Raw genomic sequence first — 22,831 nt, 5'->3', positions numbered from 1 at the left:
GAGGTTCCCTATATAGTGCACTACTATAGACCGGTTCTGTCTAGGTAAGAGGTTCCCTATATAGTATACTACTTTAGACCAGACTGTTCTGTCTAGGTAAGAGGTTCCCTATATAGTGCACTACTATAGACCAGACTCTGTTATGTCTAGGTAAGAGGTTCCCTATATAGTGCACTACTATAGACCAGACTCTGTTCTGTCTAGGTAAGAGGTTCCCTATATAGTGCACTACTATAGACCAGACTCTGTTCTGTGCCATTTGGGACAGAACCTCTGAATATTAGACAATATTAACTACAACGATATTTAAAGGTAGACTCAGCGATGTGGCGAAGATTCACAAAGTAAACGGCATAGTGGGTCCATTTCCGCATCAGCTAAGAGCGTTGAAGCGCGAGGCTCAACTTCTCCGCTGTCTTGCTCCCGCGTTGTAACCGTGGAGACCGTTGCTCTGTGTGATTGTCTGAGAGAGAAGACTTCCATCTCGCTCGTCTCCGCTGCGGTGCTGCTCGTGGCAACGTCATTTCACAGTTTAAATATCGAACACGCCGAATGGCACGTGCCTTTTTTCCCCCTGTTGCTCGTTTGAAAAACGAGATTCAGTCTTGGAGGTGTTTCCTGACCGATTCCGCGTTTGGTTTTATTGAGGTTTGTCCCCCATGAGATACTGTACACACGGAAACCTGTTTCAATTCCTCAGAATTAATTGAAGACAACAAAAAAAATCAGTATTTTGTTAATTTTTGCTGGGGATGTTTTAGTTGTGCAATTTTACATGAAGGTGTTTAGTGCAGTATTTCTCAAGAAACAAAAAAATTCGACGTGTTGTCTGAAGTACACAATGTCGGTCTGCTGGGCAGGTCCATCTATGCTATTGGGTAGAGAGCTGTCACCGCAGCGGTTCACCCCATGTTAGTGGGAAAACGGGTCATTGTCAAATCAAAACACAACCTTAATTTACCAATTGTGACACTCCGTCTTAGACAAGCCTGACTTTATGACCAAAATGATCCTATGTACACGTTGTAGTCCATCTAGACCCTATAATAACTTGACTCGTATCTGTTTTCAAAGGGACGTGTTGCTTTAAAAAAGGCATTGGCTCATTGTACATAGTTGATGTTAACATGACAGAGACAGACCACGTGGTACGTCAAGAGGTTTTATTCACAGCAGAAACATTGAATCAGTGCATTGAGTTCTACACACAGGAGGAAGCCAGGGGGTCCCTTGACGTTAACACGTCTGACCAGGGCTGTATCTGTGTGTAGTGTGGGGGGGGGGTCATAGAGATGGAAAGAGGCCGTATCAGGGGTCCCTCCACGTTAACACGTCTGACCAGGGCTGTATCCGTGTGTAGTGGGAGGGTCATAGAGATGGAAAGAGGCCGTATCAGGGGTCCCTCCACGTTAACACGTCTGACCAGGGCTGTATCCGTGTGTAGTGGGGGGGTCATAGAGATGGAAAGAGGCCGTATCAGGGGTCCCTCCACGTTAACACGTCTGACCAGGGCTGTATCCGTGTGTAGTGGGGGGGTCATAGAGATGGAAAGAGGCCGTATCAGGGGTCCCTCCACGTTAACACGTCTGACCAGGGCTGTATCCGTGTGTAGTGGGGGGGTCATAGAGATGGAAAGAGGCCGTATCATTGTATCCGTGTGTAGTGGGGGGGTCATAGAGATGGAAAGAGGCCGTATCATTGTATCCGTCCCACTACGGCGTCTGTGACATCATGGGCAGTGCCATTGAGGCCATTTTGAAGTAGTTCCATTTTCTTCTTCACGATTGGCTGATACCTCCTGATGACCCTTGGCTGCACATGACTCCCAACAAGGTCACCAGTAGGGATCAGCCAATGAAGTTGGAAGTCCCAGCCAGTTGACTACATTGCAATGGTGGAAGACCTCAATGGTGCTGCCCCGTGCTATAATACAACCTTTTGGCCACTAGAGGCCTCTATCATTCTCTATGGTGGTGGTAAAGCTTCCACCATATTGCCTCTATAATTCTCTATGGTGGTGGTAAAGCTTCCACCATATTGCCTCTATCATTCTCTATGGTAGTGGTAAATCTTCCACCATATTGTCTCTATCATTCTCTATGGTGGTGGTAAATCTTCCACCATATTGCCTCTATCATTCTCTATGGTGGTGGTAAAGCTTCCACCATATTGCCTCTATCATTCTCTATGGTGGTGGTAAATCTTCCACCATAGTGCCTCTATCATTCTCTATGGTGGTGGTAAAGCTTCCACCATATTGCCTCTATCATTCTCTATGGTGGTGGTAAAGCTTCCACCATAGTGCCTCTATCATTCTCTATGGTGGTGGTAAAGCTTCCACCATATTGCCTCTATCATTCTCTATGGTGGTGGTAAATCTTCCACCATATTGCCTCTATCATTCTCTATGGTGGTGGTAAAGCTTCCACCATATTGCCTCTATCATTCTCTATGGTGGTGGTAAATCTTCCACCATAGTGCCTCTATCATTCTCTATGGTGGTGGTAAAGCTTCCACCATATTGCCTCTATCTTGCAGATCAAACATTTAACGCCTCCATGCAGTCTTTTTAATTTTAAATCATCACTGGATGTCTAATAAATCACTGTGTTTACTTCATGAAAATAACTTCAAATAAATGTTTTATCATTTATTTCCCTGAGCCTCCTTCAGCCATTGGAATGCTCAGTCTGATCGTGTCGGTGTGTTGATAGAAATTTAAATATATTTACATGCACAGCTCGGCGGATAGCTGATTGGCGGATAGGATTGTCTAGACTCTAGAGCAGGGATGGGCAGCTCCAGTCCTCGGGGGGCCTGATTGGTGTCACACTTCAGCCCCAGCTAAGACACCTGACTCCAGTAATGCAATGATCACGTTCTTCAGTTCAGAATACAGTCAGTTTAATCAGCTGTGTTTGCTAGGGAAACAGTGGGACTGGAGTTGCCCATCCCTGCACTAGAGCCGACCCAGCTTACCCCTTCAAAGTAGGTGGAGACGTATGCAAATAAAAGATGACTGGTCATTGGTCAGAAAAAACAGATCAGATTGTGATGTCATGCTGTGGGTCAAAAACTCCATCCCACCTGAACAGGCTGAAATTCCAAGCATTGTTTTCAAAAGGACATTATCGTAATTTTATACAATTTCAGAGTGTTATTTCAACCTCATGTGGAGATATTGTTGAAAAAAACAAAACAGTAAAATCACATTTTTGACTGCACTGGTTAGGGCCAAGGGAAGGGGTAGGGATTGAATTGGGACACACTGTCTCTTTCACACACAGGTGAAGGTGTGACAGTGAGGCGACATCAGCAGTAGTCACACAGGTGAAGGTGTGAGGCGACATCAGCAGTATTCAGAGTAATCCTCTTCTACATAGTTAGCTGGGAACAGACCGACCTACAGACAGAGAGACGGGAGTTAGCTGGGAACAGACCGACCTACAGACAGAGAGAGGAGTGTTCAACAATTTGTGTGTTGGAAAAGTATTCCAGGTGAAGCTGGTTGAGAGAATGCTAATAGTGTGCAAAGCTGTCATCAAGGCAAAGGCTGGCTACTTTGAAGAATCTAAAATATATTTTGATTTGTTTAACACTTTTGTGTTATTTCATAGTTTTGATGTCTTCACTATTATTCTACAATGTAGAAATAAAGAAAAGCCCTTGAATGAGTAGGTGTGTCAAAACATTTGACCGAACATGTTGACAGGTTCGGTCAAACTGCATGTGCTGCGTGTGAATGTGTTGATTGTGTGTGTGTGTGTGTGTACTGTGTGTGTACTGTGTGTGTACTGTGTGTGTACTGTGTGTGTGTGTGTGTGTGTGTGTACTGTGTGTGGGATGGTGTGTGTGTACTGTGTGTGTACTGTGTGTGTGTGTGTACTGTGTGTGGGACGGTGTGTGTACTGTGTGTGTACTGTGTGTGTGTGTGTGTACTGTGTGTGTGTGTGTACTGTGTGTGTACTGTGTGTGTGTGTGTGTGTGTGTGTACTGTGTGTGTGTGTGTGTGTGTACTGTGTGTGTGTGTGTGTGTGTGTGTGTACCGTGTGTGTACTGTGTGTGTGTGTACTGTGTGTGTGTGTGTACTGTGTGTGTGTGGGACGGTGTGTGTGTGTACTGTGTGTGTGTGTGTGTACCGTGTGTGTGTGTGTACTGTGTGTGTGTGTGTGTGTGTGTGTGTGTACTGTGTGTGTGTGTGTGTGTACTGTGTGTGTGTGTGTGTGTGTGTGTGTGTGTGTGTGTACTGTGTGTGTGTGTGTGTACGTGTGTGTACTGTGTGTGGGATTGTGTGTGTGTGTGTGTGTACTGTGTGTGTGTGTGTACTGTGTGTGTGTGTGTGTACGTGTGTGTACTGTGTGTGGGATGGTGTGTGTGTACTGTGTGTGTACTGTGTGTGTGTGGGACGGGTGTGTACTGTGTGTGTACTGTGTGTGTACCGTGTGTGTGTGTACTGTGTGTGGGACGGTGTGTGCGTGTGTGTGTGTGTGTGTGTACTGTGTGTGGGACGGTGTGTGTACTGTGTGTGTGTGTGTACCGTGTGTGTGTGTGTGTGTACTGTGTGTGTGTGTGTACTGTGTGTGTGTGTGTGTGTGTGTGTGTACTGTGTGTGTGTAGTGTGTGTGTGTGTGTGTGTGTACTGTGTGTGTGTGTGTGTACTGTGTGTGTGTGTGTGTGTGTGTACTGTGTGTGTGTGTACTGTGTGTGTGTGTGTGTGTGTGTGTGTACTGTGTGTTGTGTGTGTGTGTGTGTGTGGGACGGTGTGTGTGTGTACTGTGTGTGTGTGTGTGTGTGGTGTGTGTGTGTGTGTGTGTGTGTGTGTACCGTGTGTGTACTGTGTGTGTGTGTGTGTGTACTGTGTGTACTGTGTGTGTGTGTGTACTGTGTGTGTGTGTGTGTACGTGTGTGTACTGTGTGTGGGATGGTGTGTGTGTACTGTGTGTGTACTGTGTGTGTGTGGGACGGTGTGTGTACTGTGTGTGTACTGTGTGTGTACCGTGTGTGTGTGTACTGTGTGTGGGACGGTGTGTGCGTGTGTGTGTGTGTGTGTGTACTGTGTGTGGGACGGTGTGTGTACTGTGTGTGTGTGTGTACCGTGTGTGTGTGTGTGTGTGTACTGTGTGTGTGTGTGTACTGTGTGTGTGTGTGTGTGTGTGTGTGTGTGTACTGTGTGTGTGTAGTGTGTGTGTGTGTGTGTGTGTACTGTGTGTGTGTGTGTGTACTGTGTGTGTGTGTGTGTGTGTGTACTGTGTGTGTGTGTGTGTGTGTGTGTGTGTGTACTGTGTGTGTGTGTGTGTGTGTGTGTGTGACGGTGTGTGTGTGTACTGTGTGTGTGTGTGTGTGTGTGTGTGTGTGTGTGTGTTGTGTGTGTGTGTGTACCGTGTGTGTACTGTGTGTGTGTGTGTGTGTACTGTGTGTGTGTGTGTGTGTGTACTGTGTGTGTGTGTGTGTGTGTACTGTGTGTGTACTGTGTGTGTACTGTGTGTGTGTGTGTGTGTACTGTGTGTGTACTGTGTGTGTGTACTGTGTGTGTACTGTGTGTGTGTGTGTGTACTGTGTGTGTGTGTGTGTACTGTGTGTGTGTGTGTGTGTGTGTGTGTGTGTGTGTACTGTGTGTGTGTGTACTGTGTGTGTGTACTGTGTGTGTGTGTGTGTGTGTGTGTGTGTGTGTGTGTGTGTGTGTGTGTGTGTGTGTGTGTGTGTGTGTACCGTGTGTGTGTGTACTGTGTGTGTGTGTGTGTGTGTGTGTGTGTGTACCGTGTGTGTGTGTGTGTGGGACGGTGTGTGGTGCTCCTCACCCGTCCATAGACCTCTCCTTTCCACCATCCATTGTGAGCTTTCTTAGACAGGACCTTGACTGTGTCTCCTTCTCTCAGAGACAGCTCTGTACGGTCTCTGGCTGAGAAGTCATACCTGGCCCTCGCTGTGCCGAACGAACGCATACTGCCACCTAGAGGAGAGAGAGGTGAGCGTGGGGGTGTGTTGAAGGGTGTATCACTCTGTTCAGGCTGGTTGAAGGGGATCTGGAGGGTGGTGTGTATGTGTTGAAACAAGACAGTATTTGAGAGTACTGTCCATAGGTTATGGAAGGATATAAGTTGAGGTTTGTAGGAAGTCTTGAGAGAGAGTGTGTGTGTGTGTGTGTACTGTGTGTGTGTGTGTGTGTGTGTGTGTGTACCTGGGGAGGGTGTGTTGAAGGGTGTATCACTCTGTTCAGGCTGATTGAAGTGGGTCTGGAGGGTGGTGTGTGTGTGTGTACCTGGGGAGGGTGTGTTGAAGGGTGTATCACTCTGTTCAGGCTGATTGAAGGGTGTCTGGAGGGTGGTGTCCACATCCTTAAAATACTCCTTCAATGAATGTTGCTGGTAGAACTGAACCATCTCCTAACAGAGAGATGAGGGGAGAGAGAAAGAGATAGAGAGAGGGGGAGAGGGGGAGGGAGAGAGAGGGGGAGAGGGGGAGGGAGAGAGAGGGGGAGAGGGGGAGGGAGAGAGAGGGGGAGAGGGGGAGGGAGGAGGGGGGGGGGAGAGGGGAGGGAGAGGGGGGAGGGAGGGAGAGGGGGAGAGGGAGGGAGGGAGAGAGAGGGGGAGAGGGGGAGGGGAGAGAGAGGGGAGAGGGGAGGGAGAGGGGGAGGGAGAGGGGGGAGGGAGAGAGAGGGGGGGGGGAGAGGGGGAGGGAGAGGAGGGGGAGAGGGGGAGGGAGAGGGGGGGAGAGGGGGGAGGGAGAGGGGGAGAGAGAGGGGAAGATAGGGGAGGGGGAGAGAGAGATAGGGGAAGGGGAGGAGAGAGATAGGGAAGGGGAGAGAGAGATAGGGGAAGGGGAGAGAGATAGGGGAAGGGGAAAGAGAGATAGGGGAAGGGGAGAGGAGATAGGGGAAGGGGAGAGAGAGGTAGGGGAAGGTGAGAGAGAGGTAGGGAAGGGGAGAGAGAGGTAGGGAAGGGAGAGAGAGAGGGGGATGGGGAGGGGAGAGAGGAGGGGGAGATGGGGGAGGGGTAGAGAGAGATAGGGGAAGGGAGAGAGAGTAGGGGAAAGGGAGAGAGGTAGGGGAAGGAGAGAGGTAGGGGAAGGGGAGAGAGAGGTAGGGGAAGGGGAGAGAGAGAGGGGGATGGGGAGGAAGAGAGAGAGGGGGATGGGGAGGGGAGAGAGAGAGAGGGGGATGGGGAGGGGAGAGAGAGAGGGGGAGATGGGGGAGGGGTTAGAGAGAGATAGGGGAAGGGAGGAGAGAGAGGGGGAGATGGGAAGGGGAGAGAGAGAGGGGGATGGGGAGGGGAGAGAGAGAGGGGGATGGGGAAGGGAGGAGAGAGAGGGGATGGGGAAGGGGAGAGAGAGGGGGGAGATAGGGGAAGGGAGAGAGAGATGGGGGAAGGGAGAGAGAGATGGGGGAAGGGAGAGAGAGATGGGGGAAGGGAGAGAGAGATGGGGAAGGGAGAGAGAGATGGGGAAGGGAGAGAGAGATGGGGGAAAGGGAGAGAGATAGGGGAAGGGAGAGAGAGATAGGGGAAGGGGGAGAGAGAGGGGGAGATGGGGGAGGGGACGAGAGAGATAGGGGAAGGGGGGGAGAGAGGGGGGAAGGGGAGAGAGAGGGGGAGAGAGAGAGGGGAGATGGGGGAGGGGAGAGAGAGAGGTGGAGATGGGGGATGGGGAGGGGAGAGAGAAATAGGGGAAGGGGAGAGAGCGAGGGGGAGATGGGGTGGGGAGAGAGAGAGGGGATGGGGGGGGAGAGAGAGAGAGGGGAAGGGAGAGAGAGGGGGAGATGGGGGAGGAGAGAGAGGAGAGGGGGATGGGGGAGGGGAGAGAGAGAGAGGGGGAGATGGGGGAGGAGAGAGAGAGAGGGGATGGGGGAGGGGAGAGAGATGAAGTTACAAAGTGCTTACAAAAAAAGTGAAACATGTTTACATGTACAGGGATGAAAGGAAGAGGGAGAGAGACGAGGAGGGTAGACAGAGAGATGAGAGGAAGAGGGAGAGAGACGAGGAGGGTAGACAGAGAGATGAGAGGAAGAGGGAGAGAGACGAGGAGGGTAGACAGAGAGATGAGAGGAAGAGGGAGAGAGACGAGGAGGGTAGACAGAGAGATAAGAGGGAGAGAGACGAGGAGGGTAGACAGAGATGAGAGGAAGAGGGAGAGAGACCAGGAGGGTAGACAGAGAGATGAGAGGAAGAGGGCGAGAGAGACGAGGAGGGTAGACAGAGAGATGAGAGGAAGGGGGAGAGAGACGAGGAGGGTAGACAGAGAGATGAGAGACAAGGAGGGTAGACAGAGAGATGAGAGGAAGAGGGAGAGAGACGAGGAGGGTAGACAGAGAGATGAGAGGAAGAGGGAGAGAGACGAGGAGGGTAGACAGAGAGATGAAAGGAATAGGGAGAGAGACGAGGAGGGTAGACAGAGAGATGAAAGGAAGAGGGAGAGAGACGAGGAGGGTAGACAGAGAGATGAGAGGAAGAGGGAGAGAGACGAGGAGGGTAGACAGAGAGATGAAAGGAAGAGGGAGAGAGACGAGGAGGGTAGACAGAGAGATAAGAGGGAGAGAGACGAGGAGGGTAGACAGAGAGATAAGAGGGAGAGAGACGAGGAGGGTAGACCGAGAGATGAGAGGAAGAGGGAGAGAGACGAGGAGGGTAGACAGAGAGATGAGAGGAAGAGGGGAGAGAGACGAGGAGGGTAGACAGAGAGAGGAAGAGGGAGAGAGACGAGGAGGGTAGACAGAGAGATGAGAGGAAGAGGGAGAGAGACGAGGAGGGTAGACAGAGAGATGGGAGGAAGAGGGAGAGAGACGAGGAGGGTAGACAGAGAGATGAGAGGAAGAGGGAGAGAGACGAGGAGGGTAGACAGAGAGATGAGAGGAAGAGGGAGAGAGACGAGGAGGGTAGACAGAGAGATGAGAGGAAGAGGGAGAGAGACGAGGAGGGTTAGACAGAGAGATGAGAGGAAGAGGGAGAGAGACGAGGAGGGTAGACAGAGATGAGAGGAAGAGGGAGAGAGACGAGGAGGGTAGACAGAGAGATGAGAGGAAGAGGGAGAGAGACGAGGAGGGTAGACAGAGAGATGGGAGGAAGAGGGAGAGAGATGAGGGGGTAGACAGAGCGATGAGAGGAAGAGGGAGAGAGACGAGGAGGGTAGACAGAGAGATAAGAGGGAGAGAGACGAGGAGGGTAGACAGAGAGACGAGGAGGGTAGACAGAGAGACGAGGGTAGACAGAGAGATGAGGAGGGTAGACTGAGAGACGAGGAGGATAGACAGAAAGATGAGGAGGGGGGGGGAAAGGAGGGTAGACAGAGAGACGAGGAGGGTAGACAGAGAGACGAGGAGGGTAGACAGAGAGACGAGGAGGGTAGACAGAGAGACGAGGAGGGTAGACAGAGAGACGAGGAGGGGAGGGAGAGAGACGAGGAGGGTAGACAGAGAGACGGGGAGGGTAGACAGAGAGACGGGGAGGGTAGACAGAGAGACGGGGAGGGTAGACAGAGAGACGAGGAGGGTAGACAGAGAGACGAGGAGGGTAGAAAGAGAGACGAGGAGGGAGAGAGACGAGGAGGGTAGACAGAGAGACGAGGAGGGTAGACAGAGAGACGAGGAGGGTAGACAGAGAGACGAGGAGGGTAGAAAGAGAGACGAGGAGGGAGAGAGACGGGGAGGGTAGACAGAGAGACGAGGAGGGTAGACAGAGAGACGAGGAGGGAGAGAGACGAGGAGGGTAGGACAGAGAGACGGGGAGGGTAGACAGAGAGACGAGGAGGGTAGACAGAGAGACGAGGAGGGTAGACAGAGAGACGAGGAGGGTAGACAGAGAGACGAGGAGGGTAGACAGAGAGACGAGGAGGGTAGACAGAGAGACGAGGAGGGTAGACCAGAGGGACGAGGAGGGTAGACAGAGAGACGAGGAGGGTAGACAGAGAGACGAGGAGGGTAGACCGAGAGACGAGGAGGGTAGACCGAGCGACGAGGAGGGTAGACCGAGAGACGAGGAGGGTAGACAGAGGGACGAGGAGGGTAGACAGAGAGATGAGAGGAAGAGGGAGAGAGACGAGGAGGGTAGACAGAGAGATAAGAGGGAGAGAGACGAGGAGGGTAGACAGAGAGATGGGAGGAAGAAGGAGAGAGACGAGGAGGGTAGACAGAGAGACGAGGAGGGTAGACAGAGAGACGAGGAGGGTAGACAGAGAGATGAGGAGGGTAGACAGAAGAGACGAGGAGGGTAGACAGAGTGACGAGGAGGGTAGACAGAGAGACGAGGGTAGACAGAGAGATGAGGAGGGTAGACTGAGAGACGAGGAGGATAGACAGAAAGATGAGGAGGAGGGGGAAAAGGAGGGTAGACAGAGAGACGAGGAGGGTAGACAGAGAGATGAGGAGGGTAGACAGAGAGACGAGGAGGGTAGAAAGAGAGATGAGGAGGGTAGACAGAGAGACGAGGAGGGAGAGAGACGAGGAGGGTAGACAGAGAGACGGGGAGGGTAGACAGAGAGACGAGGAGGGTAGACAGAGAGACGAGGAGGGTAGACAGAGAGACGAGGAGGGTAGACAGAGAGACGAGGAGGGTAGACAGAGAGACGGGGAGGGTAGACAGAGGAGACGAGGAGGGGTAGACAGAGAGACGAGGAGGGTAGACAGAGAGACGGGGAGGGTAGACAGAGAGACGAGGAGGGAGAGAGACGAGGAGGGTAGACAGAGAGACGGGGAGGGTAGACAGAGAGACGAGGAGGGTAGACAGAGAGACGAGGAGGGTAGACAGAGAGACGAGGAGGGTAGACAGAGAGACGAGGAGGGTAGACAGAGAGACGAGGAGGGTAGACAGAGAGACGAGGAGGGTAGACAGAGTGACGAGGAGGGTAGACAGAGAGACGAGGGTAGACAGAGAGATGAGGAGGGTAGACTGAGAGACGAGGAGGATAGACAGAAAGATGAGGAGGAGGGGGAAAAGGAGGGTAGACAGAGAGACGAGGAGGGTAGATAGAGAGACGAGGAGGGTAGAGAGAAGAGAGATGAGGAGGGTAGACAGAGAGACGAGGAGGGAGAGAGACGAGGAGGGTAGACAGAGAGACGGGGAGGGTAGACAGAGAGACGAGGAGGGTAGACAGAGAGACGAGGAGGGTAGACAGAGAGACGAGGAGGGTAGACAGAGAGACGAGGAGGGTAGACAGAGAGACGGGGAGGGTAGACAGAGAGACGAGGAGGGAGAGAGACGAGGAGGGTAGACAGAGAGACGGGGAGGGTAGACAGAGAGACGAGGAGGGTAGACAGAGAGACGAGGAGGGTAGACAGAGAGACGAGGAGGGTAGACAGAGAGACGAGGAGGGTAGACAGAGAGACGAGGAGGGTAGACCGAGAGACGAGGAGGGTAGACCGAGAGACGAGGAGGGTAGACCGAGAGACGAGGAGGGTAGACAGAGAGACGAGGAGGGTAGACAGAGGGACGAGGAGGGTAGACAGAGAGACGAGGAGGGTAGACAGAGAGACGAGGAGGGTAGACCGAGAGACGAGGAGGGTAGACAGAGAGACGAGGAGGGTAGACAGAGAGACGAGGAGAGAAAGAAGGGGAATGACGTACGATTAACCCTTTGAATGCTTTCTTCTCGTTGATGCGGTAGAGGCCTTCTGTTGACGTGATCTTGATGTGTCTGATGTCCATGTTAAACCTGGAGGAGACAGAGTGAATGAGAATCAGTGTGTGTGTGTGAGAGAGGAAGATTGCCAGCTGTTAGACATCTCCTTTCTGATTGGCCAGTAAGGAGGCAGGCTCACTTGAGGCTGATTGCGAACTCTCCTCCGTCTTTCTGGCGGACCAGAAACGTTCCATCTGACCGTGAAATCAGGAGGTTCTTCGCCGCTGACCGGTCCATGTTCCCCGCAAACCTAGAACCCAAATCACTTAAATGACCAAACCTAGAACCCATTGCAGTTGCGTTAGAACAGTACAAAACCTTTCCCATGATTGCTATGAATAACTATTTTCAAACACAGAACACTTCCAATCCTAGAACCCTGCAGTGTTACCACACTCTTAGAAAAAGGTGATATCTAGAACCGAAAAGGGTTCTTTGGCTGTCCCCATATGAGAAACCTTTGAAGAATCCTTTTTGGTTCCAGAGAGAACCCTTTTGGTTCCAGAGAGAACCCTTTTGGTTCCAGGTGGAACCCTTTTCATGGAAAGGGTTCGACCTGGAACCCTCGACCTGCAACCAAAAGGGTTCTCCTATGGGGACAGCAGGAGAACCCTTTTGGAACCGTTTTTTTCTAAGATTGTAGGTGGTACATATCTAGAGCATCGGTATGAGTGATACCAGGTGGTACATATCTAGAGCATCGGTATGAGTGATACCAGGTGGTGCATATCTAGAGCATCGGTATGAGTGATACCAGGTGGTGCATATCTAGAGCATCGGTATGAGTGATACCAGGTGGTACATATCTAGAGCATCGGTATGAGTGATACCAGGTGGTACATATCTAGAGCATCGGTATGAGTGATACCAGGTGATACATATATAGAGCATCGGTATGAGTGATACCAGGTGGTGCATATCTAGAGCATCGGTATGAGTAATACCAGGTGGTACATATCTAGAGCATCGGTATGAGTGATACCAGGTGGTACATATCTAGAACATCGGAATGAGTGATACCAGGTGGTACACATCTAGAACATCGGTATGAGTGATACCAGGTGGTGCATATCTAGAACATCGGAATGAGTGATACCAGGTGGTACATATCTAGAACATCGGTATGAGTGATACCAGGTGTAAATAGAATGGTATCATTACTCACCATAGGAAGTCGGATAGGTCGGGAGTTGGTCTCTGGGGAGAGAGGTCAGAGAGTTTTGAGATCACAACCCATGATTCCTGAAGCACTTAATAAAACGTATGTTGGTATTTTTTTTTTTTTTTTTTTTTTACCTTTATTTAACCAGGCAAGTCAGTTAAGAACAAATTCTTATTTTCAATGACGGCCTAGGAACAGTGGGTTAACTGCCTGTTCAAGGGCAGAACGACAGATTTTGTACCTTGTCAGCTCGGGGATTTGAACTTGCAACCTTTCGGTTACTAGTCCAATGCTCTAACCACTAGGCTACACTGCCGCCCATCGTGTCTGGTATTCTATCAATACCAGACACGATGCAGCCTAGGGGCGGCAGGGTAGCCTAGTGGTTAGAGCGTTGGACTAGTAACCGGAAGGTTGCAAGTTCAAAACCCCCGAGCTGACAAGGTACAAATCTGCCCAGGCAGGCAGGCAGGCAGTTAACCCACTGTTCCTAGGCCGTCATTGAAAATAATAATTTGTTCTTAACTGACTTGCCTAGTTAAATAAAGGTTAAAAATAATAAACTATGACATGTGTAATCAACTTCAAGTCAGTGGTACTCACAGAGATGAAGGGCTGGACCTTACTGCAGGGGAACCAACCCATCTGACCAATCGTCACGTTCTTGCCCTGAGTGACACACACAGCAGACCAATCAGACGACTAGAACAACAGTGCCTCCTGTAGCACATTATTGTACAGAAAGTACATGTTACAATGGTATTACTCAATAATACGCTAGGAATTACTGACCGGTATAATGACAGTGAGAGAGAGAAAGAGATGAGAGAGAGAGAAAGATGCCAGAGAGATAGATGCCAGAGAGCGAGAGAAAGATGCCAAAGAAAGAGAGAGATGCCAGAGAGAGAGAGAGAGATGCCAAAGAGAGAGAAAGATGCCAAAGAGAGAGAGAGAGATAGATGCCAAAGAGAGAGAGAGATGCCAGAGAGAGAGAGAGAAAGATGCCAGAGAGAGAGAGAAAGATGCCAAAGAGAGAGAAAGATGCCAGAGAGAGAGAAAGATGCCAAAGAGAGAGAGAGATGTGAGAGAGAGAGAGAGAGAGAGAGAGAGAGAGAGAGAGAGAGAGAGAGAGAAGATGCCAAAGAGAGAGAGAGAGATAGAGATGCCAAAGAGAGAGAGAGATGCCAGAGAGAGAGAGAGAGAGATGCCAAAGAGAGAGAGAAAGATGCCAGAGAGAGAGAGAGAGAGATGCCAGAGAGAGAGAGAGAGATGCCAAGAGAGAGAGAAAGATGCCAGAGAGAGAGAGAGAGAGATGCCAGAGAGAGATGCCAGATCTGGACAAGAAACAGACACTCAACACACACCTACCTGGAGGTGACAGCCTTCCCTCCCCCATATGCCCCACTAGACACAACTACGACAACAAAAACAGGTCACAACTGCAGTTCTGTCGAACGCTGGGTATGTACATAGTAAATGGTAGGTTTCGAGGGGACGCTGGGTATGTACATAGTAAATGGTAGGTTTCGAGGGGACGCTGGGTATGGACATAGTAAATGGTAGGCTTCGAGGGGACGTTGGGTATGTACATAGTAAATGGTAGGGTTCGAGGGGACGCTGGGTATGTACATAGTAAATGGTAGGCTTCGAGGGGACGCTGGGTATGTAAATGGTAGGCTTCGAGGGGACACTGGCTATGTACATAGTAAATGGTAGGCTTCGAGGGGACGCTGGGTATGTACATAGTAAATGGTAGGCTTCGAGGGGACGCTGGCTATGTACATAGTAAATGGTAGGCTTCGAGGGGACGCTGGGTATGGACATAGTAAATGGTAGGCTTCGAGGGGACGCTGGCTATGGACATAGTAAATGGTAGGCTTCGAGGGGACGCTGGGTATGGACATAGTAAATGGTAGGCTTCGAGGGGACGCTGGGTATGGACATAGTAAATGGTAGGCTTCGAGGGGATGCTGGCTATGTACATAGTAAATGGTAGGCTTCGAGGGGATGCTGGGTATGGACATAGTAAATGGTAGGCTTCGAGGGGACGCTGGGTAGGTACATAGTAAATGGTAGGCTTCGAGGGGACGCTGGGTATGAACATAGTAAATGGTAGGCTTCGAGGGGACTCCTACGGTAACGCCTAAACATATTGGACCTTTCAGCTTCCTGGACATAACGTTCCACTGTAGTAGTGAAGGTGTAAACAGTAGAACCTTTCAGCTTCCTGGACAAAACATTCCACTGTAGTAGTGAAGGTGTAAACAGTAGAACCTTTCAGCTTCTCTATCAAATCTCAACATGTCAAGCAGACAGCCCAGGAAAATGAACAACAACGGCAAATGGTTTGATGAAGAATGTAAAAAACGTAAGAAAGAAATTGAGAAACTTGTCCAACCAAAACCACATAGAGACCCAGAAAATCAGAGTCTACTCCTTCACTGTGGTGAATCACTAAAACAATACAGAAATACACTACGGAAAAAGAAGGAACAGCACGTCAGAAATCAGATCAAAGTATTTGAAGAATCCATCCATATTCTAACCACTTCTGGGAAAATTGATGAGTTTTCTATCCAAAATGGAGATATATGGATAAACCACTTCTCCAAACAACAAAAACATATACTTGATCAATTACAAATCTTAGAGTCAACTATTAAAGACTACCACTGGATTCTCCAATTACACTGAATGAACTACAGGACAAAATATAACCCTCCAACCCAAAGGCCTGTGGTGTTGATGGTATCCTCAATGAAATGATCAAATATACAGACAACCCTCCAACCCAAAGGCCTGTGGTGTTGATGGTATCCTCAATGAAATGATCAAATATACAGACAACCCTCCAACCCAAAAGGCCTGTGGTGTTGATGGTATCCTCAGTGAAATGATCAAATATACAGACCACCCTCCAACCCAAAAAGGCCTGTGGTGTTGATGGTATCCTCAGTGAAATGATCAAATATACAGACCACAAATTCCAATTGGCTATACTTAAACTCTTTAACATCATCCTCAGCTCTGGCATCTTCACCAATATTTGGAACCAAGGACTGATCACCCCAATCCATATGACATAACATTTCACAAATAACAAGTCTGAAATCAAATTGGCAGACAAACACACAAATGTCTTTCCACAAGGCTTTGTAGTGAGACAGGGATGCAGCTTGATATACATCAACAGAATGGCAGGGCTCTAGAACAGTCTACAGCTCCCGGCATCACCCGGCATCACAAATGTCTACTGTTTGCTGATGATCTGGTGCTTCTGTCCCCAACCAAGGAGGGCCTACAGCAGCACCTAGATCTTCTGCTCAGGTTCTGTCAGACCTGGGCCCTGACAGTAAATCTCAGTAAGACCAAAATAATGGTGTTCCAAAAAAGGTCCAGTCGCCAGGACCACAAATACAAATTCCATCTAGACACTGTTGCCCTAGAGCACACAAAAAACTATACATACCTCGGCCTAAACATCCGCGCCACAGCTATCATACACGAAGCTGTGAACGATCTGAGAGACAAGGCAAGAAGGGCATTCTATGCCATCAAAAGGAAAATAAAATTTGACATCCCAATTAGCATCTGGCTAAAAATACTTGAATCAGTTATAGAACCCATTGCCATTTATGGTGGTGAGATCTCACCATATTGCCCTTTATGGTGGCGAGATCTCACCATATTGCCCTTTATGGTGGTGAGATCTCACCATATTGAGACTCTGCATGCAGTACTCTGTAAAAACATCCTCTGTGTACAACGTAAAACACCAAATAATGCATGACTATACCCGCTAATTATCAAAATCCAGACAAGAGCTGTTAAATTCCACAACCAGAACAGCAACACAATTATACCCAACCAAATCATGAGAAAACAAAAAGAGAATTACTTGACACATTGGAAAGAATTTACCAAGAAACAGCTGCCAGATGTATGACCATATTAGAGAGACATATTTCCCTCAGATTACACAGACCCACAAAGAATTCTAAAACAAATCCAATTTTGATAAACTCCCATATCTATTGGGTGAAATTCCACAGTGTGCATCACAGCAGCAAGATTTGTGACCTGTTGCCACAAGAAAAGAGCAACCAGTGAAGAACAAACACACCCAATAAAACCAATTTGAAGGAAAGAAAGAAAGAGAGAGAGAGAGAGAGACAGAGAGAGAGAGAGAGAGACGGTATCTCCACCCTCCCACACACTCATACTACAGGAAGCATGCTCTGCCTGCACCGTGTGTGTGTGCATGTGCGTGTGTGTGCGTGTTTTACCTCCCACCACGTTAGGTCGGCATCGGCTCTTGTCAGTTCGATGACATCACCCATGGAGAGGTGCAGTGGTTGGCCGAACGCTACAGGGGGCGGAGGTAAACCATAGTACTCCTGACACACCTCCATTGTAGGAAGGCCTGAGAGAGAGCGAGAGAGAATTTGTTAAATTCTACAACCACCTAAAAGGAAGAGATTCCCAAACCTGCCTTCACCTACAGAGAGATGAACCTGGAGAATAGTCCCCTAAGCAAACTGGTCCTGGGGCTCTGTTCACAAACACAAACACACCCCACAGAGCCACAGGACAGCAACACAATTAGACCCAACCAAATCATGAGAAAACAAAAAGATAATTACTTGACACATTGGAAAGAATTAACAAAAAACAGAGCAAACTAGAATGCTATTTGGCCCTACACAGAGAGTACACAGCGGCAGAATACCTGACCACTGTGACTGACCCAAACCTTAGGAAAGCTTTGACTATGTACAGACTCAGTGAGCATAGCATTGCTATTGAGAAAGGCCGCCGTAGGCAGACATGGCTCTCAAGAGAAGACAGGCTATGTGCTCACTGCCCACAAATTGAGGTGGAAACTGAGCTGCACTTCCTAACCTCCTGCCCAATGTATGACCATATTAGAGACACCATATTTCCCTCAGATTACACAGACCCACAAAGAATTCGAAAACAAATCCAATTTTGATAAACTCCCATATCTACTGGGTGAAATTCCACAGTGTGCCATCACAGCAGCAAGATTTGTGACCTGTTGTCACAAGAAAAGGGCAACCAGTGAAGAACAAACACCATTGTAAATACAACCCATATTTATGCTTATTTATTTTCCCTTGTGTACTTTAACTATTTGTACATCATTATAACACTGTACATAGACATATGAAATGTGAAATGTGTATATTTCTTCGAAACGTGTAAGTGTGGCGCAGTGGTTAAGGGCGCTGTACTGCAGCACCAGCTGTGCCATCAGAGACTATGGGTTCGCGCCCAGGCTCTGTCGTAACCAGCCGCGACCTTGGCCTAGCGTCGTCGGGGTTAGGGAGGGTTTGGAGTAGGGAAATCCTTGTCTCATTGCGCACCAGCGACTCCTGTGGTGGGCCGGGCGCAGTGCGCACTAACCAAGGTTGCCAGGTACACGGTGTTTCCTCCGACACATTGGTGCGGCTGGCTTCCGGGTTGGATGTGTTAAGAAGCAGTGCGGCTTGGTTGGGTTGTGTATCGGAGGACGCATGACTTTCAACCTTCGACTCTCCCGAGCCCGTACGGGAGTTGTAGCGATGAGACAAGATAGTAGCTACTAAAAACAATTGGACACCATGAAATTGGGGAGAAAAAGGGGTAAAAATTCAACAACAAAAAAACCACAAAGAAAAGAAAGGTGTGAATGTTTACTGTTCATTTTGTATTGGTTTATTTCCCTTTTGTTTAGTATCTACCTCACTTGCTTTGACAATGTTAACGTATGTTTCCCATGCCGATAAAGGCCCTTGATTTGAATCGAATTGAGATGAGTTAAAAAACGTTCCCATTCTAATCTAATCCCAACTTGATTCAGTTCTATAATGTTACTCTACTTCTGGGATCCTCACCTGGACTGGCTTGTCTGTGAGGAGCTGACTTCTTATTCTGTAGGAACAACAAAGGTCACAGATATACAACCCACTAGAACAGACTCACAGATATACAACCCACTAGAACAGACTCACAGATATACAACCCACTAGAACAGACTCAAAGATATACAACCCACTAGAACAGACTCACAGATATACAATCCAATAGAACAGACTCACAGATATACAACCCACTAGAACAGACTCACAGATATACAACCCACTAGAGCAGACTCACAGATATACAACCCACTAGAACAGACTCACAGATATACAACCCACTAGAACAGACTCAAAGATATACAACCCACTAGAACCCACTAGAACAGACTCACAGATATACAACCCACTAGAACAGACTCACAGATATACAACCCACTAGAACAGACTCACAGATATACAACCCACTAGAAGAGACAACACACTCCAGAGGGGTATACTACAAAGCAGGATCGATGAGTTAGCCAGCTGACTTTGATAAACAACCAGAAATAACTCTAGATGTTCCGGTTCACTAAGCAAGCTTATCAGAAGGGAACCAAGCCACTCTCCCAGTAGCTTGGTTGGTGAATAAAACCCTGGTAATTCAGACAGACAAAGAGGTCTAATGAACTTCCTCATGTATTGATGTGATGTGTTTAGGTGAGCGGACACCTGGGGGGGGGGGGGGGCGATTGATCTGTGAGTCGACCTTCGTGCCCACCTCTCGTACCCTATAATTCTGTATCTTTTTTTTTTTTGTGTGACTAATTTGCATAGAGGTCCTGATTGGCCAATGAGGGTCAACCCTGATTAGAACCAGCTGCTGCTCATCTGTTGTTCTTTACACATGCTGTTTTGAATTCAAATGAAAGTGTACCTCCTGTACACACTGAAGCCACAACGTCTCTGATGCAGTAAAACCCTGAATAATGAAGTAAGCTTAACGAGACATATTATTTAGTAGGATCCCATTACACTGAAGAAGCTTCACCAGACATATTATTTAGTAGGATCCCATTACACTGAAGAAGCTTCACCAGACATATTATTTAGTAGGATCCCATTACACTGAAGAAGCTTAACGAGACATATTATTTAGTAGGATCCCATTACACTGAAGAAGCTTCACCAGACATATTATTTAGTAGGATCCCATTACACTGAAGAAGCTTCACCAGACATATTATTGAGTAGGATCCCATTACACTGAAGAAGCTTCACCAGACATATTATTTAGTAGGATCCCATTACACTGAAGAAGCTTCACCAGACATATTATTGAGTAGGATCCCATTACACTGAAGAAGCTTCACCAGACATATTATTTAGTAGGATCCCATTACACTGAAGAAGCTTCACCAGACATATTATTTAGTAGGATCCCATTACACTGAAGAAGCTTCACCAGACATATTATTGAGTAGGATCCCATTACACTGAAGAAGCTTCACCAGACATATTATTTAGTAGGATCCCATTACACTGAAGAAGCTTCACCAGGCATATTATTTAGTAGGATCCCATTACACTGAAGAAGCTTCACCAGACATATTATTTAGTAGGATCCCATTACACTGAAGAAGCTTCACCAGACATATTATTTAGTAGGATCCCATTACACTGAAGAAGCTTCACCAGACATATTATTTAGTAGGATCCCATTACAGTGAAGAAGCTTCACCAGACATATTATTTAGTAGGATCCCATTACACTGAAGAAGCTTCACCAGACATATTATTTAGTAGGATCCCATTACACTGAAGAAGCTTCACCAGACATATTATTTAGTAGGATCCCATTACACTGAAGAAGCTTCACCAGACATATTATTTAGTAGGATCCCATTACACTGAAGAAGCTTCACCAGACATATTATTTAGTAGGATCCCATTACACTGAAGAAGCTTCACCAGACATATTATTTAGTAGGATCCCATTACACTGAAGAAGCTTCACCAGACATATTATTTAGTAGGATCCCATTACACTGAAGAAGCTTCACCAGACATATTATTTAGTAGGATCCCATTACACTGAAGAAGCTTCACCAGACATATTATTTAGTAGGATCCCATTACACTGAAGAAGCTTCACCAGACATATTATTTAGTAGGATCCCATTACACTGAAGAAGCTTCACCAGGCATATTATTTAGTAGGATCCCATTACACTGAAGAAGCTTCACCAGACATATTATTTAGTAGGATCCCATTACACTGAAGAAGCTTCACCAGACATATTATTTAGTAGGATCCCATTACACTGAAGAAGCTTAACCAGACATATTATTTAGTAGGATCCCATTACACTGAAGAAGCTTCACCAGACATATTATTTAGTAGGATCCCATTACACTGAAGAAGCTTCACCAGACATATTATTTAGTAGGATCCCATTACACTGAAGAAGCTTCACCAGGCATATTATTTAGTAGGATCCCATTACACTGAAGAAGCTTCACCAGACATATTATTTAGTAGGATCCCATTACACTGAAGAAGCTTCACCAGACATATTATTTAGTAGGATCCCATTACACTGAAGAAGCTTCACCAGACATATTATTTAGTAGGATCCCATTACACTGAAGAAGCTTCACCAGACATATTATTTAGTAGGATCCCATTACACTGAAGAAGCTTCACCAGACATATTATTTAGTAGGATCCCATTACACTGAAGAAGCTTAACGAGACATATTATTTAGTAGGATCCCATTACACTGAAGAAGCTTAACGAGACATATTATTTAGTAGGACCCCATTACACTGAAGAAGCTTCACCAGACATATTATTTAGTAGGATCCCATTACACTGAAGAAGCTTCACCAGACATATTATTTAGTAGGATCCCATTACACTGAAGAAGCTTCACCAGACATATTATTTAGTAGGATCCCATTACACTGAAGAAGCTTCACCAGACATATTATTTAGTAGGATCCCATTACACTGAAGAAGCTTCACCAGACATAGTATTTAGTAGGATCCCATTACACTGAAGAAGCTTCACCAGACATATTATTTAGTAGGATCCCATTACACTGAAGAAGCTTCACCAGACATATTATTTAGTAGGATCCCATTACACTGAAGAAGCTTCACCAGACATATTATTTAGTAGGATCCCATTACACTGAAGAAGCTTCACCAGACATATTATTTAGTAGGATCCCATTACACTGAAGAAGCTTCACCAGACATATTATTTAGTAGGATCCCATTACACTGAAGAAGCTTAACGAGACATATTATTTAGTAGGATCCCATTACACTGAAGAAGCTTAACGAGACATATTATTTAGTAGGACCCCATTACACTGAAGAAGCTTCACCAGACATATTATTTAGTAGGATCCCATTACACTGAAGAAGCTTCACCAGACATATTATTTAGTAGGATCCCATTACACTGAAGAAGCTTCACCAGACATATTATTTAGTAGGATCCCATTACACTGAAGAAGCTTCACCAGACATATTATTTAGTAGGATCCCATTACACTGAAGAAGCTTCACCAGACATAGTATTTAGTAGGATCCCATTACACTGAAGAAGCTTCACCAGACATATTATTTAGTAGGATCCCATTACACTGAAGAAGCTTCACCAGACATATTATTTAGTAGGATCCCATTACACTGAAGAAGCTTCACCAGACATATTATTTAGTAGGATCCCATTACACTGAAGAAGCTTCACCAGACATATTATTTAGTAGGATCCCATTACACTGAAGAAGCTTCACCAGACATATTATTTAGTAGGATCCCATTACACTGAAGAAGCTTCACCAGACATATTATTTAGTAGGATCCCATTACACTGAAGAAGCTTCACCAGACATATTATTTAGTAGGATCCCATTACACTGAAGAAGCTTCACCAGACATATTATTTAGTAGGATCCCATTACACTGAAGAAGCTTCACCAGACATATTATTTAGTAGGATCCCATTACACTGAAGAAGCTTCACCAGACATATTATTTAGTAGGATCCCATTACACTGAAGAAGCTTAACGAGACATATTATTTAGTAGGATCCCATTACACTGAAGAAGCTTAACGAGACATATTATTTAGTAGGATCCCATTACACTGAAGAAGCTTCACCAGACATATTATTTAGTAGGATCCCATTACACTGAAGAAGCTT

At 47.2% G+C, this 22,831-nt stretch overlaps 1 protein-coding gene across 1 annotated transcript in view; it reads right to left on the bottom strand.

Annotated features, from left to right (window-relative positions):
- Positions 1-1,149: 1,149 nt before the first annotated feature.
- Positions 1,150-22,831, bottom strand: part of vav1 (vav guanine nucleotide exchange factor 1) — an 87,336-nt gene continuing 65,654 nt past the window's right edge. The window contains exons 19-27 of the mRNA XM_031811151.1: positions 18,664-18,700; positions 17,053-17,189; positions 13,370-13,435; positions 12,770-12,801; positions 11,744-11,854; positions 11,550-11,637; positions 6,260-6,383; positions 5,799-5,950; positions 1,150-3,403 (exon numbers count right to left, since the gene is read on the bottom strand). Of these exons, the coding sequence (XP_031667011.1) occupies positions 3,350-3,403; positions 5,799-5,950; positions 6,260-6,383; positions 11,550-11,637; positions 11,744-11,854; positions 12,770-12,801; positions 13,370-13,435; positions 17,053-17,189; positions 18,664-18,700 (801 nt within the window). The 3' untranslated portion in view covers positions 1,150-3,349. The remainder of the gene's footprint in view (positions 3,404-5,798; positions 5,951-6,259; positions 6,384-11,549; positions 11,638-11,743; positions 11,855-12,769; positions 12,802-13,369; positions 13,436-17,052; positions 17,190-18,663; positions 18,701-22,831) is intronic.

Source organism: Oncorhynchus kisutch, unplaced genomic scaffold (genome assembly GCF_002021735.2).
Source record: "Oncorhynchus kisutch isolate 150728-3 unplaced genomic scaffold, Okis_V2 Okis01b-Okis20b_hom, whole genome shotgun sequence".
NCBI lineage: Eukaryota > Metazoa > Chordata > Actinopteri > Salmoniformes > Salmonidae > Oncorhynchus > Oncorhynchus kisutch.
This window is presented reverse-complemented; position numbering and strand designations above follow the sequence as displayed.